Source organism: Coloeus monedula (assembly GCF_965178545.1).
Source record: "Coloeus monedula genome assembly, chromosome: 2".
In the NCBI taxonomy this organism is placed as follows: domain Eukaryota; kingdom Metazoa; phylum Chordata; class Aves; order Passeriformes; family Corvidae; genus Coloeus; species Coloeus monedula.
Window position 1 is genome coordinate 23,291,431 of NC_138782.1, and position 17,238 is coordinate 23,308,668.

Here is a 17,238-nt window from a genome sequence, read left to right on the forward strand (position 1 = left end):
GGTTCTGCCCATCCCTGGTTTGGTTCTGGAGGGCTGAGGCAGGAGCTAAGGGAGCACTAACAGATATTTGGAGTCACACTGAAACTTTGGTTGGAATACCAAATTTGGCAGAATTTGGGATGTTGTGCTCCATGTTTTTAGTCCAACAGGGACCAGGCTAGATCTGGCTGTAGATAAAATACTTAGTGAAAGAACTAGCCCCCTCCCACTTCCCAAATCTTTTGATTTGTACTCTGTATCAGAAAAAAAAAAAGCTCTGAGCAGTGCGTGACTGATGCAGGGCAGGCTCAGGATTAATTTAGGATAAACAGGATGCCTGTTGCACTTAATATAGCAATTCTAAGACAGAAAATGCTTTTGAGTGCAACTAACAGCTTCTCATCTGCAAATGTCACAATCAAGACAAAGCAAAAGATATTGTGGTGAATTCTGCAGTTCACAGTCCTGACACAGTCAGAACCTCCTATTACAGTGAGGGAGACTTCTGCTCGTATCACAGCTGCCTGGGATGCAGGATTTCCTAGTGGCATTAATAAAAATAATACAGTAAATATACCATCTCAAAAGTCCTGCAGGACATGCGGCAAACGCCGGTGGTTTGAACTGGGTGAAGTTGTCAAAGGTTGCTTTGCTCTCCAGAGCCTGGCAGTAGCTCCACTGAAATGTGATGCCATTGGTTTTCAGCAAAGGTTTCTTTCTGCAGGGCTGCAAACAGAGATCAGCTGCTACTGTGTATACACAACTAGGGAGCAAATCAAGCAGCACATTTAAGCAGCCTTTTTAACCCTGAGACTTTCCAAGATTTCTTCTTCACGCAGGAAGTTTCCTTTATATTGTCAGCTGTAGCACTTTGCTCATGTAATGAGATCAGAGCTAGGATCACTGCTGCACAGTAGAAAGACTTCCTTAAGACATTTGTCCTTGAAACTGCACCAAACTCTTGGAAGAACCCAGAACCTGTAAGTATGTATGATATAGGCAACAATAGCACGGTGCAAAGCTGCAATCAACCATTATACAATATCCGATTAGCAGGGCAGGAGGGATTTCTTTTTTCGGATGTTATGTTACATTCATTTTCAATTTGTTCTAAGGAAACAAATCAATTCGGGCTTCTGATACAGTGACTTTGCAGTAGATGAGCTAGTAGTAATATGTTTGATTTAACTATTTGTTGCTGTCATGTAGCTTGTGGGACAAATGTTGTAGCCATCAAATTGTAAAGAACTTTTCTTATGTTTTTAGGCATTTTAAAAGGATTTGGGGGTCCATCTTGCAAATAAGTTTCTGCTTTGCTCTTTGCTTTTGGCAACCCCACCCTACGCCAAACTATAAATAACAAAGCAAACGGAATTAGTCCGTATTGTTCGTAGGTGGCAATAAAATATATTTGTTTACAGGCTTAAATTTAGTCGTTAACAATGTTGCTCTGTTCGGGGTGTTTTTTGTCTTAATTGGATTCTACTCAAGGCTGTCTATTTTGTGTTTTACTATCTTGTCTGTGTCTGTTTAAGTTACTTTGCCGGGACTGCAGTCTGGTTAAACCTGTATTTAAGCACTATTTGTATTCCGAGCACATTTCTGGTAAAATAAGTGTTTGAGATTTTTATTTTTTTTAAAGCCTTGAACAGTATAGTTGTATTAGCAGTGAGCGCCAGAGGAGGCACAACATGGATGAATGTCAGACATAGACCTCGTAACCCAAGTCTGCCCTGTACTAAGTCTGACCCAAACGTGTCCACTTTTGCAACTGCAACTAATAAAAGCCTTGAGCTCCCTTTCAATAAATTTTTCATACACGGTGATACTTCTGTTTATCAGATTAATTTCTCCCAGGTTAGCCTGATTGATAGCTGGATTGTGGTTTCTTAAGAGCTTTCTCCATGAAACCCCACTGAAGAGCTGCATTCCATTTAACCAGTGAATGTAAAAACTGGTAACCATGGATTCAGCCACCACTAACTGTCGAGAGCAATGACTTGTTGTAAACAATACAAATGAGCCAGGATAGCAGAAGCAACCAGACATGAAATGATTTTAATAGAAATTACGGTAAAGGTCATGTGATACTGTATTGGCTTGAATTCAGTGTTAAAGGGAAAGTATTTTGGTTTTTCAGGTTTGATTTAAATGCACATCTCCACTGGCTTCACATCCGTGTAAGACCTCCAGAAGGGCAAATGAAACAGTTCTTTGGGAAAGCCTGTGCTTAATTGCACATTGCGACTTAGGCCCTGATCCTGAAAGTGTAGGAATAGCTACAGTATGTGAATAATCAGTGGGATTATTCCATACTAAAAATTAAGTATGTTTGTAGCATTCAGACCTTTTATAAAATATATATTCTAAGGAAATAATGACCTGTCACTAAAGGTAAATAATGGAAATGCAGGTTTTACTGGTGGTGTGTGGTTTGACTGGAGATTTTTGTTTGCTTCTTTCAATAACGTGCAAAGAAGTTACATTTATCCCTTTGTTTTTAAATGTTATGAGTTTAATTTCTCATCCACTGTGCCTCAAATCCTTTTCCTAATTTATAGCCTCTCTTTTGGAAAACTGGTAAACCATGGTGTCAGCTATTATGATATAGCATGATGATAGGCACATGCAGATCGCATGAGCAGTCGTGTGTCTTGTCTCAGGAATTTCCATCCCTACAAAATCTTTGCTGACTCCCAGCTGTCACATGGCTGTCACTCACAAATTCTAACCATAACCAAATCCTCCTTGCCCGGGCATGCGCTCACCAAACCTCTCTATGTACCCGTAGACACAGGCACCAGTGTCCGTGCTTAAGCACTTTCTCTGCATAAATTGGTCTCTGCCCCAAGCCTGCTGCATTCCATTAATGTTTTTCCCTTAATTTTTTTCCTGGGTGCTACTTCCTTGATGTGCCTGTCCTTTGTAAGGAGGAACCTGGAATAGGAATAGTAGTCAGTATGAAATGCAAGCAAAATTAACTTTATGTGTTATTTAATATAACATTTCAAATTGGTGTGAATTTAAATTCACAACTTTCATGGCCCCCTAAACTTCTTCAAGAAAATTAACCCTTACTGTTCTGTGGACAGAATATTGTCACCTTGCAGTGTGACTGACTTACTGTTTTGTGTATTTATATTTTGTGACATTAATATAATTTGGAAAACTTGTATTGTAAGAGTTCTAGGCTGACGTCTGTTATTTTTATTTTTCTCGGTTATTTCTATATTTCATACGTGTCACATACATCTATGCTGTTTTACCAGTAATTTTGATTTATATATTTTTCAACCAGAAGTATTTTCAACAATTGTCATCAGTCTCTTACAGCTGACCAGACTCAGCCAAGCACAGGTTGCCACTAAAATGGATAGACAGATACAGGACAAATCCTAGTTTCCCTGTTCTTCTGAGCTGCCTTGCCAGACCAAGGGGGCAATTGCTTGTGTGAGTTGGGAAGGTGAGATTTAGTTTCTACATAGATTTACAGCAGGCAAAAATAGACTGAATTCTATTGAAAAGAATTATTTATGAGAATTAAAGGGAAAGCGTTTAAACAGGAATATTTGGGGGGAAAAAATGCCAAATTGCAAAATGTTTTCTGTTGTTTGACTTTGTCAGTGTTGAGAGTTATTGGCGTCCTCCTGTATATCAGACCTGTAAGTCTATTAACATTTTACCAAAAGGGAGGAGGTGGCTGGACAGGAAAGATACCACCTTGACTTTGCGTCTTTATCCTGGAAAGAATCCAGAACCGAAAGTAAAATGCAGGTGAAAGCACAGTGAAACACCAGACCAATATCCAAGTAAATCAGGGAAACCACACTGGCCTCCTTACCATGGGCTGATTACAAAGCATTAGTAATTCCTTCTCCCCTTGAAAACCAGGTGGGGGCTTTATCAATTGTTGAGCCTGCCAGAGGAAACCACGTTTCAGTCTGGAGGGGATAATGCAGTGTTCAGGAAGGAAGGAGTGCACCGTGACTCCATGGACTTCAGTGGCATGGGAGAATGGGCAGTTTTCCTTTGTTTAAAGTAGCTTTGGCATCTTTACGATCTGTGACATGTGCTTATTCTACTCTCCTGTATTTTGCATCGAATACTCATTTTGTAATGCAAAATTTGTAGGAGTTAATGAATGAGTCGCCAGAACTCTTTGCCCATCTGCAGATAGGAAGTACTGGGAAGCAGGTCTCTTTGTTTCCCTCATGGTTTATAAAATTCAGATGCTGGTTGATGGGCAGCTGCAGGAGAATTTTCATTTGGAGCAGAGATCTGGGAAGATGTATTTGAATCCCCAAAATGGAGACCTCAGTGTTTTAAGCACAGAGGAATCTCAGTGATTGCAGTCAGTTAAATGTTACAGTGCATACCTGGGATCTGGCAGAAATATTTACCATTAAAATAATTGGTAATAATTAATAGTATCTGTCTTGTAATAACAGTAATATAGAATGGTAACATTAAGTTGTATTTTATTGTTGTAATTCTATTCTACTTTTATGCCAAGATCACTTCAGTCAATAAGATAATTTGTATGTGAAAATATCATATTTGCAGTTCTTTCAACTAAATTCAAGGGGGGGTAAGTACAGGCACCTTAAAAAATTAAAAATGCATTTGTGATATAGAGATACAAGGTGTAGGGAATAGAGGGTAAACTGTTATCCACATCCACTCACACTTTGCTTCATGGTTGAGACAGCCAACAGCACTGCAGGTAAGTGAGAAATAAATCGGTAACTTTTGCCAGGTGGATTCCTGGCTATTAGAAACTGCACTGAAACTACTTAATTCCATGGAGCATGGCAAACTAGTTGGTCACTGAGTAACAGAAGATCATTCTTTGAATTATTAACCCTTTGTAATCATTACAGTGTTTTTTAAATTTCTGTTCCCTTCTAGTTTTACCTCTTAGCTGGTGTGGGTAATTGAAGTGGTTTTTTGAGGACTTCTGTAGTCATTTTGTCTTTTGAACATTTCCAAATGTACTTCTTCCCATGAGCTATTGGAGACCCATGATTTATGGGTTATAATGTTCTCCAGGTCAGCATAACTGTCACAGGGCCTAAAGACAGGACTGTGATCTGTATCAGCTGCATTAACTTTCCATTAACTTTCCGTGACTAGAACGCGTCTTTGATTATTCTGCATTATTCCTTTGTACAAAATAAGGTCGTTCTCTGTGTAGTTTAGTTTTAACAGAACCAGACTGTCACTGACCATCAGCTTTTGCATGCATAGACTCTCTCCTTCCTGGCAAGGCTTTAGGCCCAGATCCACAAAAGGATTAGATGCCTTAAGTGGGACTTAAGTGGGATTTAGGCATTGAAAGCCCAAACTGAGATCCTCAATATCCCCACTGAACTGCCACCTAACCTTAGAAGTTGCCTAACCTGTGTGAGTGCCTACATTTTCAATATCCAGCTTTCCCAGGTGGCCAGAGATCTGCTTTGGATGTTCTCAAGCACTTCCATCCTGACAAGGTTGAGCCTCTCTGCTCCCATCTTTCCCTCACATCCCAGCAGACTTCAGAAAGTGCAAACTCTTCTTGCAAAATGGTGGATTTCTGTGTGTGATGTCTCTCTCCAGCTGTGTCCTTGAAAGAAAGGACCCTCCAGTAGGTTTCTTTCAGGAGCAGCCTGGGAACCTTGAGAAAGGTATTGAAACTAAAAAAATTGAGTATCACTGCTTAAAAATACAGGTCCTAGAGAAGAAGTGGGGCTACAGATGAATGTGGCCTTGTCCTTCTCCTACTGGCAGCACTGGATCATTCTTGCTCGGCGATGGCTGCTCCTGAGTTGGGTGGCACTGTACGAAGCACAGGAGTGACTAGCAGGGCTGAGGGCTCCATGGCACAGGCACAGCACCTGAAAGTTCGGTACTGGGGTGTGAAATCAGCATTGCTCCCAGAGGTTTTCTTGGAGAATCCAGGCCCTGGTGTTTCATAACAGCAGCATTTGAAGGAAGAGCTCTTTTCTGCAAGAAGTCACTTAGAGTTTCACCTGACTGTGATATATGGTGGATGTTTTGTTTTTTGATAGCCAGACTTATTGGGGTGTTCCATGTGCACACCCAGAAATAATAACCACTTTTTTTAGGGCTTCAGTCTCAAGCATTTCTGGAGCGGTGGCAGGATTGATAGCTGTCTTGCTCTGCGGAGGCCAAAGCAAATGTCTTGTTAGTAGCAGAGTAAGTGGTCCTGTGCCATCACTTATTTCTCAGCTGTACTCGTGACTTTTCATGTGTTCTCAGCCATGTCTGTTGTTTGTTTAAATCCTGCTCAGTTCCTTGATTTATCAGTTTCCTGTAGACTTTTGTTCGAGTAGTCCCAAATGCTATCCTATTTCAAATAAATGCATCCTTATCAGCAAATAGTCTTTCATCAATAGCTTTAACTCTTTCACATAACTCTGCATATGTCCACTTTGACCTTCTCTTTCTCAAAATACTGATTTTTTTTTTTTAAACAGGGACAGTATTTAGGAAATCTCTTAGAATTTCTCCTGAATCTTTCTGTCTTTTTGTGCCAAAGTACCTTTTATCCACATTATTAGATAAGAATATTTTTCTTTTTCTCTCTCTTTTTCTTTTTCCTGAGAGAGAGAACTCTTCTCAGGGAATCCCTAGTTTTTTTAGTTTGTCAAAGATAGCCAGACTGCATCCAATCTTAATATTATTTCTTGCTTGATTTATGGACCTGTGTACAATCCTGAAAACAGAAATACAGAATGTAGAACATATTTGTATAGAGATATAGCCTAGAAATTATAAAAGCACAAAAAAGATATATTTGTAGATTTAGTAACTGCAATCATGAAAAGCTTGTATACAATGAATAAACTTAACGTGTAATGTCAAGTGCACTGTGTGTTCCTTAAAAAGCCTAGAAGTGTTTATGTAGAGGTAGGTAAAATTTGTAGGACTGTCTATGATAATGACACCTTAATAGCTGAAGATATTATTCATGTATTTTTAAAACTAATACAGGGAGATCTGTTATTTTAATGGAGAGTATATGTTGTAAATTAACCTGTAACATTCAATCCTCTCACTTTGTGTTTTCAGAATAGCATGCTTGAATTATTATACATTTACTTTGGCATTTTAGCACACACAAACATTGTGAGCATTAGTTCATCATACATCACGAATGTATGACTATTGTATGGAACCAATTTTAGGTATAGGAAGTTCAGCAAGTATTGTGCCTCGGTGGTTGCCAGATCACTTGCATGCTTGCTAAATCCTATGCACAGTGCTTCCGTTTGCTGGGTTACTCACTGAGCTTTTAATAGTCAACTTAATTTTAGTTAAGGTTCAGTTTAGTAACTCTTGCAATTAGTGGAAAATATTGCCAGCATTCATCTGGTAAACCATATTACTTATGAAAGGCACTCACAGGGTATGTGTGGAGATAAAAGGTAACAGATTCTGGTGGATCCCATCATGACTGGCTTTTAAGGATAAATTACAGAACATTTTAAGAATTGGGGGTAACCTTGCAGAAAACGGAATCTTGAGCTTGTTCATAGGAGGAAGTTTGGTGTCCCTTGCTCACCATTGCTTCCCAATACCGACAGCAGCTCTGCACGTGGGGTCCCCGGCTACCTGTCAGGCCATGGGCTTCACGTCAGCGCCAGTGAGGTGTGCTGCTCCTGAGATGGGCTTGGAACCCTCAGAAAAGCAAGGATTCCTATTTTCAGGGCAAGCTTTTGAGCCCCATCTTGCTTATTTGCTTTGCCTCTCTGAAAACAACTGAGTATGGGAGGTAAGTCTGCTGCTCGACTCAGAATTCTAAGGCAGTTTTATGGGTTGTTTTATGAGTACAGGTAAAGGACTCCAGGTGAGATTTTTTTGCCCTCATATAAAATGAAGATATGATTTCAGCCAGCGTGTTAGTGTCCTGAGAAATGAAATACTGGGGACAATAATCCTAAGTAAGGAATGACTTGGAAATAAAGGCAAATGCTCAACAACCCAATGCAGCAAGAGAGGGTTTTTTCTTTTTTTGCCAAATGAATAGGTTAAAATGGATCTGTCTGATGTTACTGGAAAACGAAAGCCGTATGTTCCCACAGGATGGACACTACAAGGACAGTTAGAGAAGTGTTTTGCCCTGTCAACAATGCTCATGTCTGATCTGGGATTTCTCAGATCCATAAATACCCAAAACGCATATATCTGACAAAATAAGTAGAAACTGTATAACAGAGAAGGCACAAGGGCACATGCTGATTGTGTCTCTTGCTCAGAAGTAAATGCCAGTGACTTCTGAGAGAGTGAAATTCAGGAGTGCATGTCCCGATCCAGTCTGTTGGGCTACAAGCCACTGTCTTGGACCTGCCTTGTGTGAGCAGGGTAATAATATTTTTTTGCCTTAGAAACCTAGTGTAGAAAAGTGGAGACTGTCGATAGGCCCCTCTTGAGGTGGGTGAAGAACAGACATTGGAGAACTCTGATTTGTAGAAGGATGTAGGTAAGTGAAGATCTTTGCATATGAAATCACTCCCAGGTGTATGGAAAAGCATACAGGATAATGTCTTGGCTTCACTGAGATCGGTGGGAATCAGTCTGGATATCACTGTAGGCTCTGCATGTTCGGGTGCTGCTGTGGCGAGTGACAGAAACCCCAGCAGAATCCTAACTGTTGTGTTAGTTTTGGTCTTTACAGGAGAGGTATCACTGCTGGTAATACTGTGGAATAAAAAATTACTGCCAAAGACAGGGGGTTTAAAGCTTTCTGTTTTATATTTTGACCCTGTTATTCTGAGTGATACCAGTATAGAAATTGAAACATCCATGGGGCTTTTTGCAAAGGAGGGCAAGAATGTTCTTGGTTCCCCATTTTTTTCTAGTTACAGGAAACTGAGTATCAAGGTTTTGGATGCTAATCATAAGAGGCCTTGAAAAAGGAAAAAATAGCAATACCTACCTTAGAAGAGTATTTGTTTGTTTGTAAAATTATGTGAACTCCTTGGCAGAAAGGAGCCATAAGAAATTCCAGGCAGTTATTCCTCGGTGATAGAAGTCTGTATTTAGGCTTCTGTTAGTCTCCTTTATTTATAACAAAACCTTTGAATATAATTTCCAAGATGTTCAGCTATCAGAAACGAAGTGATAATGAGGACAGAGGGTAGGTCATGAGTCTGCAAATAAGTGTGAGGAGATGGTGAGCTTAACCTACCAGGTGAAAGAAAAGTCAGTATAGCAACTGCATGAACACTTCAAAGCATGCACCTAGTTTGCTGCACTAACTTAATTATCCCTGCTATAGATATGTTTGACAAACATATCTATAGCCCAGATCCTGTTACTTCTCAGTGGGAAATATCAGAAGGCTTCTGTTTGGTTGCCAGTTGACTGAATCCTTCCTTCTACTTTCTTGCATTAGTCTTTTCAAGGACTTTGCCTACCTCTTTGCTCATCTGATGAACAGAAACTTACCTCTTTCTGTTTAATGGTGGAAAATATTGTGAGATGGAGAATGATGCAGACCGATGGGATGGGTGTAAAATGGTTTTTAAGCAAGTCTGATGAGGATTTAATCGTATTTTAATAAAATACTGCCTGAACCAACCAAAAATTAACTTTTGTCACTCACGCTGAATCAACCGTATTCTGGTGTCAGCACTATTTCTCAGCAAGCATCTTGCTTCCTCTGTGTAATAGTACAGGGTGTTTTTGAGCATCCCAGTGTTGTCAACTTTCTCCACAAACAGTGTGATGTGAAATGTGAAGAGATGGGAGTACCCCAGCTCTTCCATCACACAGAAACGCAAGCCGGTGCCCTGTTCTGTGGCACTAAAACGTGGCCTGCTGTTGGCAAGCTGTGGGATTTAATAGGCAAAGACCGTGGGGAACTTTTCAGCCTTTTAGTCTTTCTGCTTCTGCAAAGTCTGTTATGTGGGGAGGTACAGTTTTTAAACGTGGTCATTTTTAATTCCTGTCCCTGGAGTCTGGCTGACAGATTGGGAGTGCGGAGGATGGGAGTGGGCTGAAAAGACAAGCTGAAAACACAGGATGTATACATACATTAAACTGGAGCAAAACAAAAATAAACTAACTTAGGTGAACACAGATGGGATCTGTTTCAGGGCCACTCCTAACACCTGTTTTAGATGGCCTGTGGTGAAAATCATTAGCTTAAAAAGATGCTATTTATGTCTTGCCTGAGCTGAGTTTACACAAACACCAACAGTTCTAACTGGAGGGAATGGAGATCAAATTTTGGTAGATTTTTTTGATTTTCTTTCCTTTTCTTTGGCTTTTTTTTTTTTTTTTTTTTTTTTTGGTCTGGACAATACTATTTTCATTGCAAACCTTAAAAAAACCCAACCAAATAAAAAAAAAACTTTGACAAGTGTTTGTTTTCATATGCTGTTTATATTAGTTACAGCCCTTGTTCAGAACCCCATAGGCATTGATGTATGCAAAATATAATTTGTTCAACAAATACTTAGAAATCATCAGTGTGGTTTCATAGGTGTAAATCTGAAATCTATCCTCAGCCTTTTGAGGTGTTACCATGGATTCCCACTTTTGTAGCAAAGACGAAAACTTGTTGACAGAAGCTTTCTGATTTGAGAGTGCAGGTGAACATGGGAATGTTTTATCGACTCCCTTTGCTCTCCATGCTGATTTTGACAGGTCATGCTGAAAGTAAGACTTTGAGCTTTCCAAGTATTTCTGCTCCGTGTTGGCATTTGAATTTTGTTACGAAACACTCCTTCTGTGATAATTTCTGCAAGCTTGTCTCTTTTGGAGGAAAGCACTGACTTTTCCCTATTTCTACCAAACTCTCTTCGTGGTTTTGTTTCCTCTATCATCTCTTTTTTTTTTTTTTAATGATTGTTAAACCTACTTTTTCCTTGAATCAAGGTTTTGAGAGGAGGCATTTATAGCTTGATTATTGATTACATTCCTACTGTAACTGAAAGGAGGACTGCATCTTGCATGAAGTATTACTTGCACATGTAGTATCACAGTAACATAGGTGCGTGGTAAGCTGTTACTTTTATACACAGAATGTCTGAAACAATGTATTAAAAGCAATCAGTGCATAGGAAATTAAGTAAAAACTATTCCTTTAATGCACATATGCATCTTACCATACCAGCTGCAAGAGAACTGTGCTCATACTTGGAGGTAGTGATGCAGTCTAATGGAAGGAGCAAGTCCCTAGGAGTAGCTTGCATTCTGGCAAGTCTGCACACTCTTGTAAAGTATTTTGAGATTTCTGGATGATAGAAAGAGCTAAATACTATTTAAGCCTGCTTAGTTAGACAGTAGGCTTTGGTCTGTGTTATTTTTGGTTTGTGTATTGCATGAATAGAGTGTGAAAGTGCCAGGAGAGTCTTTTGTTCTTGCACACTGCACTTTCCTTTGGCCTCTTCTTTTCTGACTTAATCACATTTTGTTGGGTGGTAAAGAATAGAGTAGCTACGTGTGCAATGAGGAGGTGCATAAATAGCAAACATATCGAACTGTGAACAAGAACTGGTTTTTTGGATGCCTCTGGAAGAGCGATGACGCTCTTGGTGTGTTACTGTGAGGAGGTGACAGGTGCATGCTGTCCCGTGATTGTCCATGTAGCTGGTACTTCTTCAGTGTTCAGCAATGTGCTCCCTATCCTATTTTGCTAAAAGGCCACTTATCTAAACAGTGACAGGAGATCAAAGAGTAACCTCAGAGCTCCATTGATGACAGATCTGTATTTATGGCTTTAACAGTACATGTGCAGCTCAAAATCATAACCTCTAGGATAGGAGTTCCAAACTTCCACCATCACACAGGGACCTTTCCTGCTGTGCAATGCCATGGCTGCAGCAGACCCCTTTTCCCTCTGGATTGTGCACAGAAGACCTGTACAGCAGCTCAGGCAGCATGGGCTGCCCAAATACTCAGTTTGCCCTTCCCTCTGGGATGAGGGCAGCAGGCTGGATTTTTCCATATCAGTATGTAATAGCTCACTTAGTACAAGAAACATGCAGTGTAGCTGGAGAACCTTGCTCTGAATAATCATCTGTAACAGCAAGTGAGGATTTCTAAAAGCAGATCACTAATCTGGAAAAATTGTATGTATTGTGTTAAAGGAAGTCTCTGAGCCGCAAATAGATGGATGTTGGGAAGAGTAGTCTGGGGAATTGTCACTATATGCCTGCTCCATGACCTTCACTAAGCATCTGCTGTTTGCCACTGGTCCAAACAAGCCTGTCAGCCTAAGTGGCCCTTTGGTTTCACCTGCTGGGGCTGTTCTAGGTGCAGCAGGGCACGGATGACCGTGAATGTATCTGCATGTGTATGTGCAGGGATGGCTGAGCGGACATTCACTGGGCACTATACAGCAGTGGGCACGTAACTGCATCACATTATAATCCCTTTCCTGATACTTCATCTTATGTTCCTTTCTGACTGTGTATGAAAATGCTCTTGACTACTTTGTGCTTTAAAGACCAGCATATTCAACAAGCTCATTTACCCTTTGTTCTTTGTGTGTCTTCTGTAGTGAGAACCTAAACTCCTGCAATTCTAGCCCTGTGTTTGCAATTCAGCGTGTATGGTTACCAGAATGCCATGGATTTATTACATTATTCTTATTATTGTTACTATTTTGTTTAATTTGCTTCTTGGTTAAGAAGCTGTAAAAATAAGGCCAATCTGTGAAAAAAAGAGATGGTCTAAAACTGATGTTAAATAAATAATCTCTTACCACACCAGAAAAGGAGATGGGACTCTTGCAGCAGTTTTTAATACCATACAGAGGGGGGGATGACACTTCCCTTCAGTGTGGAATGTGAGTGCTGCCTTTGTGAATGGCAGAATATGATGTTATCCTGTGGCATAGTGATTTCACCTGCTCATTTTTAAGGGACTGTCCTGCCTGTGAAGCCTAGGAGCTTCTGTATAATACTATTTAGTTAATTCAAACTCATAATTGTCTCCAAAATATCCTTGTCTAGAGTTTCTATAAAGTCCATAGAAGCTTGATGCATGATGAATTTTTTTTATCAAGCACCTGCTTTCTTTGCCTAGCTCACATATGCAGCAAGGTTGTTTTTACAGTATTAAGAAGTGAGCAATATATTCCATATGCCACCAAGCTTTGTAAAGAATCCTGCTGATGACAATTTCACAGCTGCTGAGAAATAGGCCAAGCCTTCCCTATAAAGTGACAGTAAGGAAAAGCATTTGTACTGGCCATGCATTCTCTCCAACTTTTTCCCTCTTGAAGGAAAATGTTAGCCCTTCTGAACTATGGAACAGCAGATGGTGGCAGAAACCGATTTCTACTGCAAAGCCATTTGGTCAGGAAGTATCAAAAAATGTTTTGGAATTGTGAAAATGAATTCTTGGCTGCAGGGCTACCAGCAGCCTACTAGAAATGAGACACGAAGCAACTGCTTAACAAACCCAAGAGCCTGCTTGGCCTTGAGAGAAATGGCTTTGGTCAAACATTTTGGAAATTAAGAACTTTATACACATAGGGTCTGGACTTCAGAAGTGTTCTGTGGATTATGGATGTTATACAGATTAGATTCTTAATTTCTGGTCACTGGTTGCTTGACCAACTACCAAGAAAGTAGCCTTCAAAATATGCAGAATGACCTCCAGCTGAGACAAGCTTAATATAGCTCCTCCTGGCCTAGTCAGGTGGAACCTTCCCTTTTGGCTCAGCCGATTTGCTGCCCACAGACCATGAAAGTCCCAGGGATCTGGTAACCTACAGGGACACAAAATTAATGCAGAAACAGCACAGGCCACTCTGCTCATGGGTTGTGTTTAGTAGGTTGTGTGTGTCTGCAAGTTGCTGGATGCAGCAGCTTCCTTTGGCGATTCCTGTACCTGACCAAATGCATCTCCTTGGAGAGCAGTTTGAGAAAGAGAATTTGTTTCTTTTTTGGAAGTGACCGTAGTTGTCTGTCTGTGCCATTCACTCTGAAATAAACAACAGCATGTTTTTTCCCTCAGAATTTCCATTGTGAGTCTTAGCCACTCCTATAGAAAATGGCTTGAGAGAACTCCCCATGCATGTGGAACAAAACCGATAGTAGCTGAGCCCTCTTGTTTTATCTATTCTGTTATAAACGTATACCAAATTGTACGGTAATGTCATGTCACCAGAAACACAGAGCAGATGGAAGTATCTTTCCACATACTGACTCATGTTACTCTGATAAAAGGAATTTGTTTCTCTCCTTCTGTCAAGCCTGCTAGCCTCTGGCAAGGGATGCAAGCCTCAGTGAGGAGAACTTTGTCAATAATGTTCAAGTGACCATCTGATTTAAATATACTATCATTGGCCAATATAATTAGCCTGCACCAACAACTGCTTGGAGTAGCCAGTTCTATTTCTTATGTCTGTGTGAGGTAAATTAAGCCAGGTAGTGTTGTTCCAGGTTGAAGAGACCTTGGGGAATTAACCCTTGAAGAAGTAGATATTCAGCTTTTATAAGGATCCTTTCAAGGCCCCAATATGGGACCCTTTGGAGACTATATAATCCTAACAAAGCAAGTGCCAGGTCTCTGAACTGGATGTTGTTACAGAAAAGTGACACCCCCTGAACATGGGTTGCAAACTCTATGTATTAGCTACCAAAAATGTGGTTTGCAAAGCGCCAGAAAAATCCTGACAAATAAAATAACTACAGTGTGCCGTGAGCATCTGAAAAGCAGATACCCTCCATATTTCTTTTTGTGGTGAGTGGTATTTGACTTGATGAGAGCACAGTTCTCAGATTGAAAACACGTGAAGCTGAAGTCAAAAGGGAGACAGTGTAATCATTAACTGACTCACCTTCTAGATGTGACAAGTAATGAACCATTCTAAACTTGCCTGGAGCTTTCTTTGGGACAATACCCACAGGGGAAACCCTCTTACGCTCAAGTGAAGTGTTATCAAATGGGCCCTCTATTTTCCCCAAATGCCAGCTCTTTTCTGTCTTGTCTCTAACCACCTGAGGACATATAACTGCTGATCTCAGCATCCCAGCCAACATTTGCATCTCGGGGCTTGAGTACAGGATAGTAAAATCCCCAACACAGCCGTTTTTATAAAAATTGCATATGCTTTCTGTTTCTTTTTTTCTTACGAGCCTGCTCCCACAATGGGGAAACGTTTTATCTGCCCGTGTTGGGATTTTCATGTTAGCAAACCTCTTTAACCAGCATTTGGCTCTTTCCACTTTCTTACTTTGATTTGGATGACTGCCTGAAGCACCTGCTAATGGCCTGAAGCGTTGGAGCCGAAATTTGCAGTTTGTGTCCCACGATCACTCTGTTTTGTTACCTGCCTTCTGGAGCACCTGCTCCGTGGTCTGGGCTCAAGAGCCTGGTTTCTACCTGCTGACAGCAGCACTCCTCACAACTCTGCCTCTTCTCAGCTTTGTCCTGCACTTTGTCCTGCTCTCCATAGCCTCTGCTTTGGCTTTGCCCCGGTCTTCAAGGTAACATCAGCGCGTCCTGCATGTTCTAGTGCTTGAGAGAAGTATGGTGTTCCTCCTGGTATTTAGGAACAAAGGTGATGCCAAAGTAAATTGCTGATTGTGGTCATCCTAAAACCTTTGCCATGGCATTCACCAGCAGGGTTTTTTAGTTTTTAGAAATAGATTTTATAGGGAAGTTGTGAGCTAGGCCAGCTGGCTGAAATCAGCTTGTAGGTCAGCAGAGGTCAGAAGCCTCATGGTAATTCAGTGTTCAGGAAACATAGGAAATGGCATGGCCACTTAACAGAGAGGGACCAAAAGAAACTCAAAAGACCTGAGGAACACTCCTCCCTTTCTCCCGCTCCCGCTGCCTTTTGAGGATCTGCACGCTTTTCCGTGAGGCTGCTTCTTATGCCTAAACATAGGGAAGGCTGTTAGAAGTAGCTCTTTAGACTGTTTCATGAGAAAAACCTCCTCCTTGTCAAGGGGCAATCCTAATGGAGGATTTCAGCGGTAACAACTTCCAACAGGTTATTTTCTTTCCATTCTGCCTTGGGAAGCATTAGTTTTTTCCCAGAGTCTTGGTTTGTGCCAAGGGTATTGTTTATATGGACCTTCCCTTTCCAAAAAGGTCGTTTTGTTTCTGTGTTAGAAGGATGCTGTTAACAGCAACAGAAGAACCTAAGTACTGGCTTCCTGCTGGTCCCCTTGCTGACAGGGTCATCCTCCTCCCCAGTGAGCTGTATTCCTTATTACAGCCACACTGTGCTCCCCCACCCACCTTCCACACTGGTGCCGTGTGGGGTTCTCCGCTGGAACCATCTTCCTGAGTGCCTAGGCTGCAAACTGGGTCTTGTCCATACCAGGGACATCTGCTCTTGCAGAACTGGGCAGGGCAATGATTGATTTCTTCCCCCCCCCCCCCCCCTCCCCCCCCCCCTTCTTGCTTTCCTTTGGTTGCCTCAAAATAACCCTAATTAATTTTGTGGAGAGTTTAGTGTGCTCCCATCATGGGATTGCTCTTTGTGCGGATCTCTTGCATGCTATATTTAGGTATGGTTTTTGGAACACCATGTGACCCGAATCAGATAACTTCTGAACTACTAATCATGTCTTTGACACTGACTCCCTCTGTGGCTTTGGGGCATTTTACAGTTGTTTTCTTACATACAGAATGAAAACAGATATACTCATCTGCCTGGTAAGAGCTTCTACCAGGTTTAACAAATATTTATGACATTGGTTTAGACTAAATTTGATTATATTGTTTCTACTGTAATCTCAGTTTTATTGTTTCTTAGATGTTTAACAATCAAAAATGATTCATCACCATATTAATTTTTCTTGATGGATGCCCCTATTTCACCACTTTAAAAGAAAGAAACAAGTTTCTTCTATGTTGAACATGAAAATAGGGCAGAAGGAAAAAAGCTAAATGCCCTCATTTCCTGCCCCACACAAATTTTCTTCCTATGTTTACTTGCTGATCGATCCATGGAGATAAAAAGCCCAAAACATTGAACTGAACTATTTCCCTTTGTGCTAGCTACGTCCCTTTTTTAACATGGGAAGTTAGTGATCTGCTTGGTTTTTTCCTGATTTTTTGAGTTGTGCAGCCTGACTTGTATGCTGTCCTCTTGCACTGCTCGAGGCTACTCCAGCCCTGGAAGAAGCTGAGCTCCCTTTGGCTCCACATGCAGCATGGCTGGGGTTTGGAGCCTGTGGTCCATTTCAAGGCGTCATGTCTTTGTTACTCATGTCCATAATTGCTGCTTTCTGTGTCTTGGATACTTCTGCAGGGAGCTGGAGTACTGGGAGTTCTTCTGGCTTT

At 40.9% G+C, this 17,238-nt stretch overlaps 1 protein-coding gene across 10 annotated transcripts in view; it reads left to right on the forward strand.

The window, feature by feature from the left end:
• The window catches only part of ESRRG (estrogen related receptor gamma), a 390,917-nt gene that overhangs the window by 25,047 nt on the left and 348,632 nt on the right, over positions 1–17,238 (forward strand). For 3 of the 10 annotated variants that reach the window (XM_082303283.1, XM_082303276.1, XM_082303284.1), the window contains exon 1: positions 754–959. The exons of 5 other annotated variants lie outside the window; for them this stretch is intronic. In XM_082303283.1, the coding sequence (XP_082159409.1) occupies positions 862–959 (98 nt within the window). In that variant the 5' untranslated portion in view covers positions 754–861. Of the gene's footprint in view, positions 1–753; positions 960–17,238 lie in introns of those variants that run through there. 2 more of the 10 variants (XM_082303287.1, XM_082303279.1) reach the window with 1 other exon arrangement.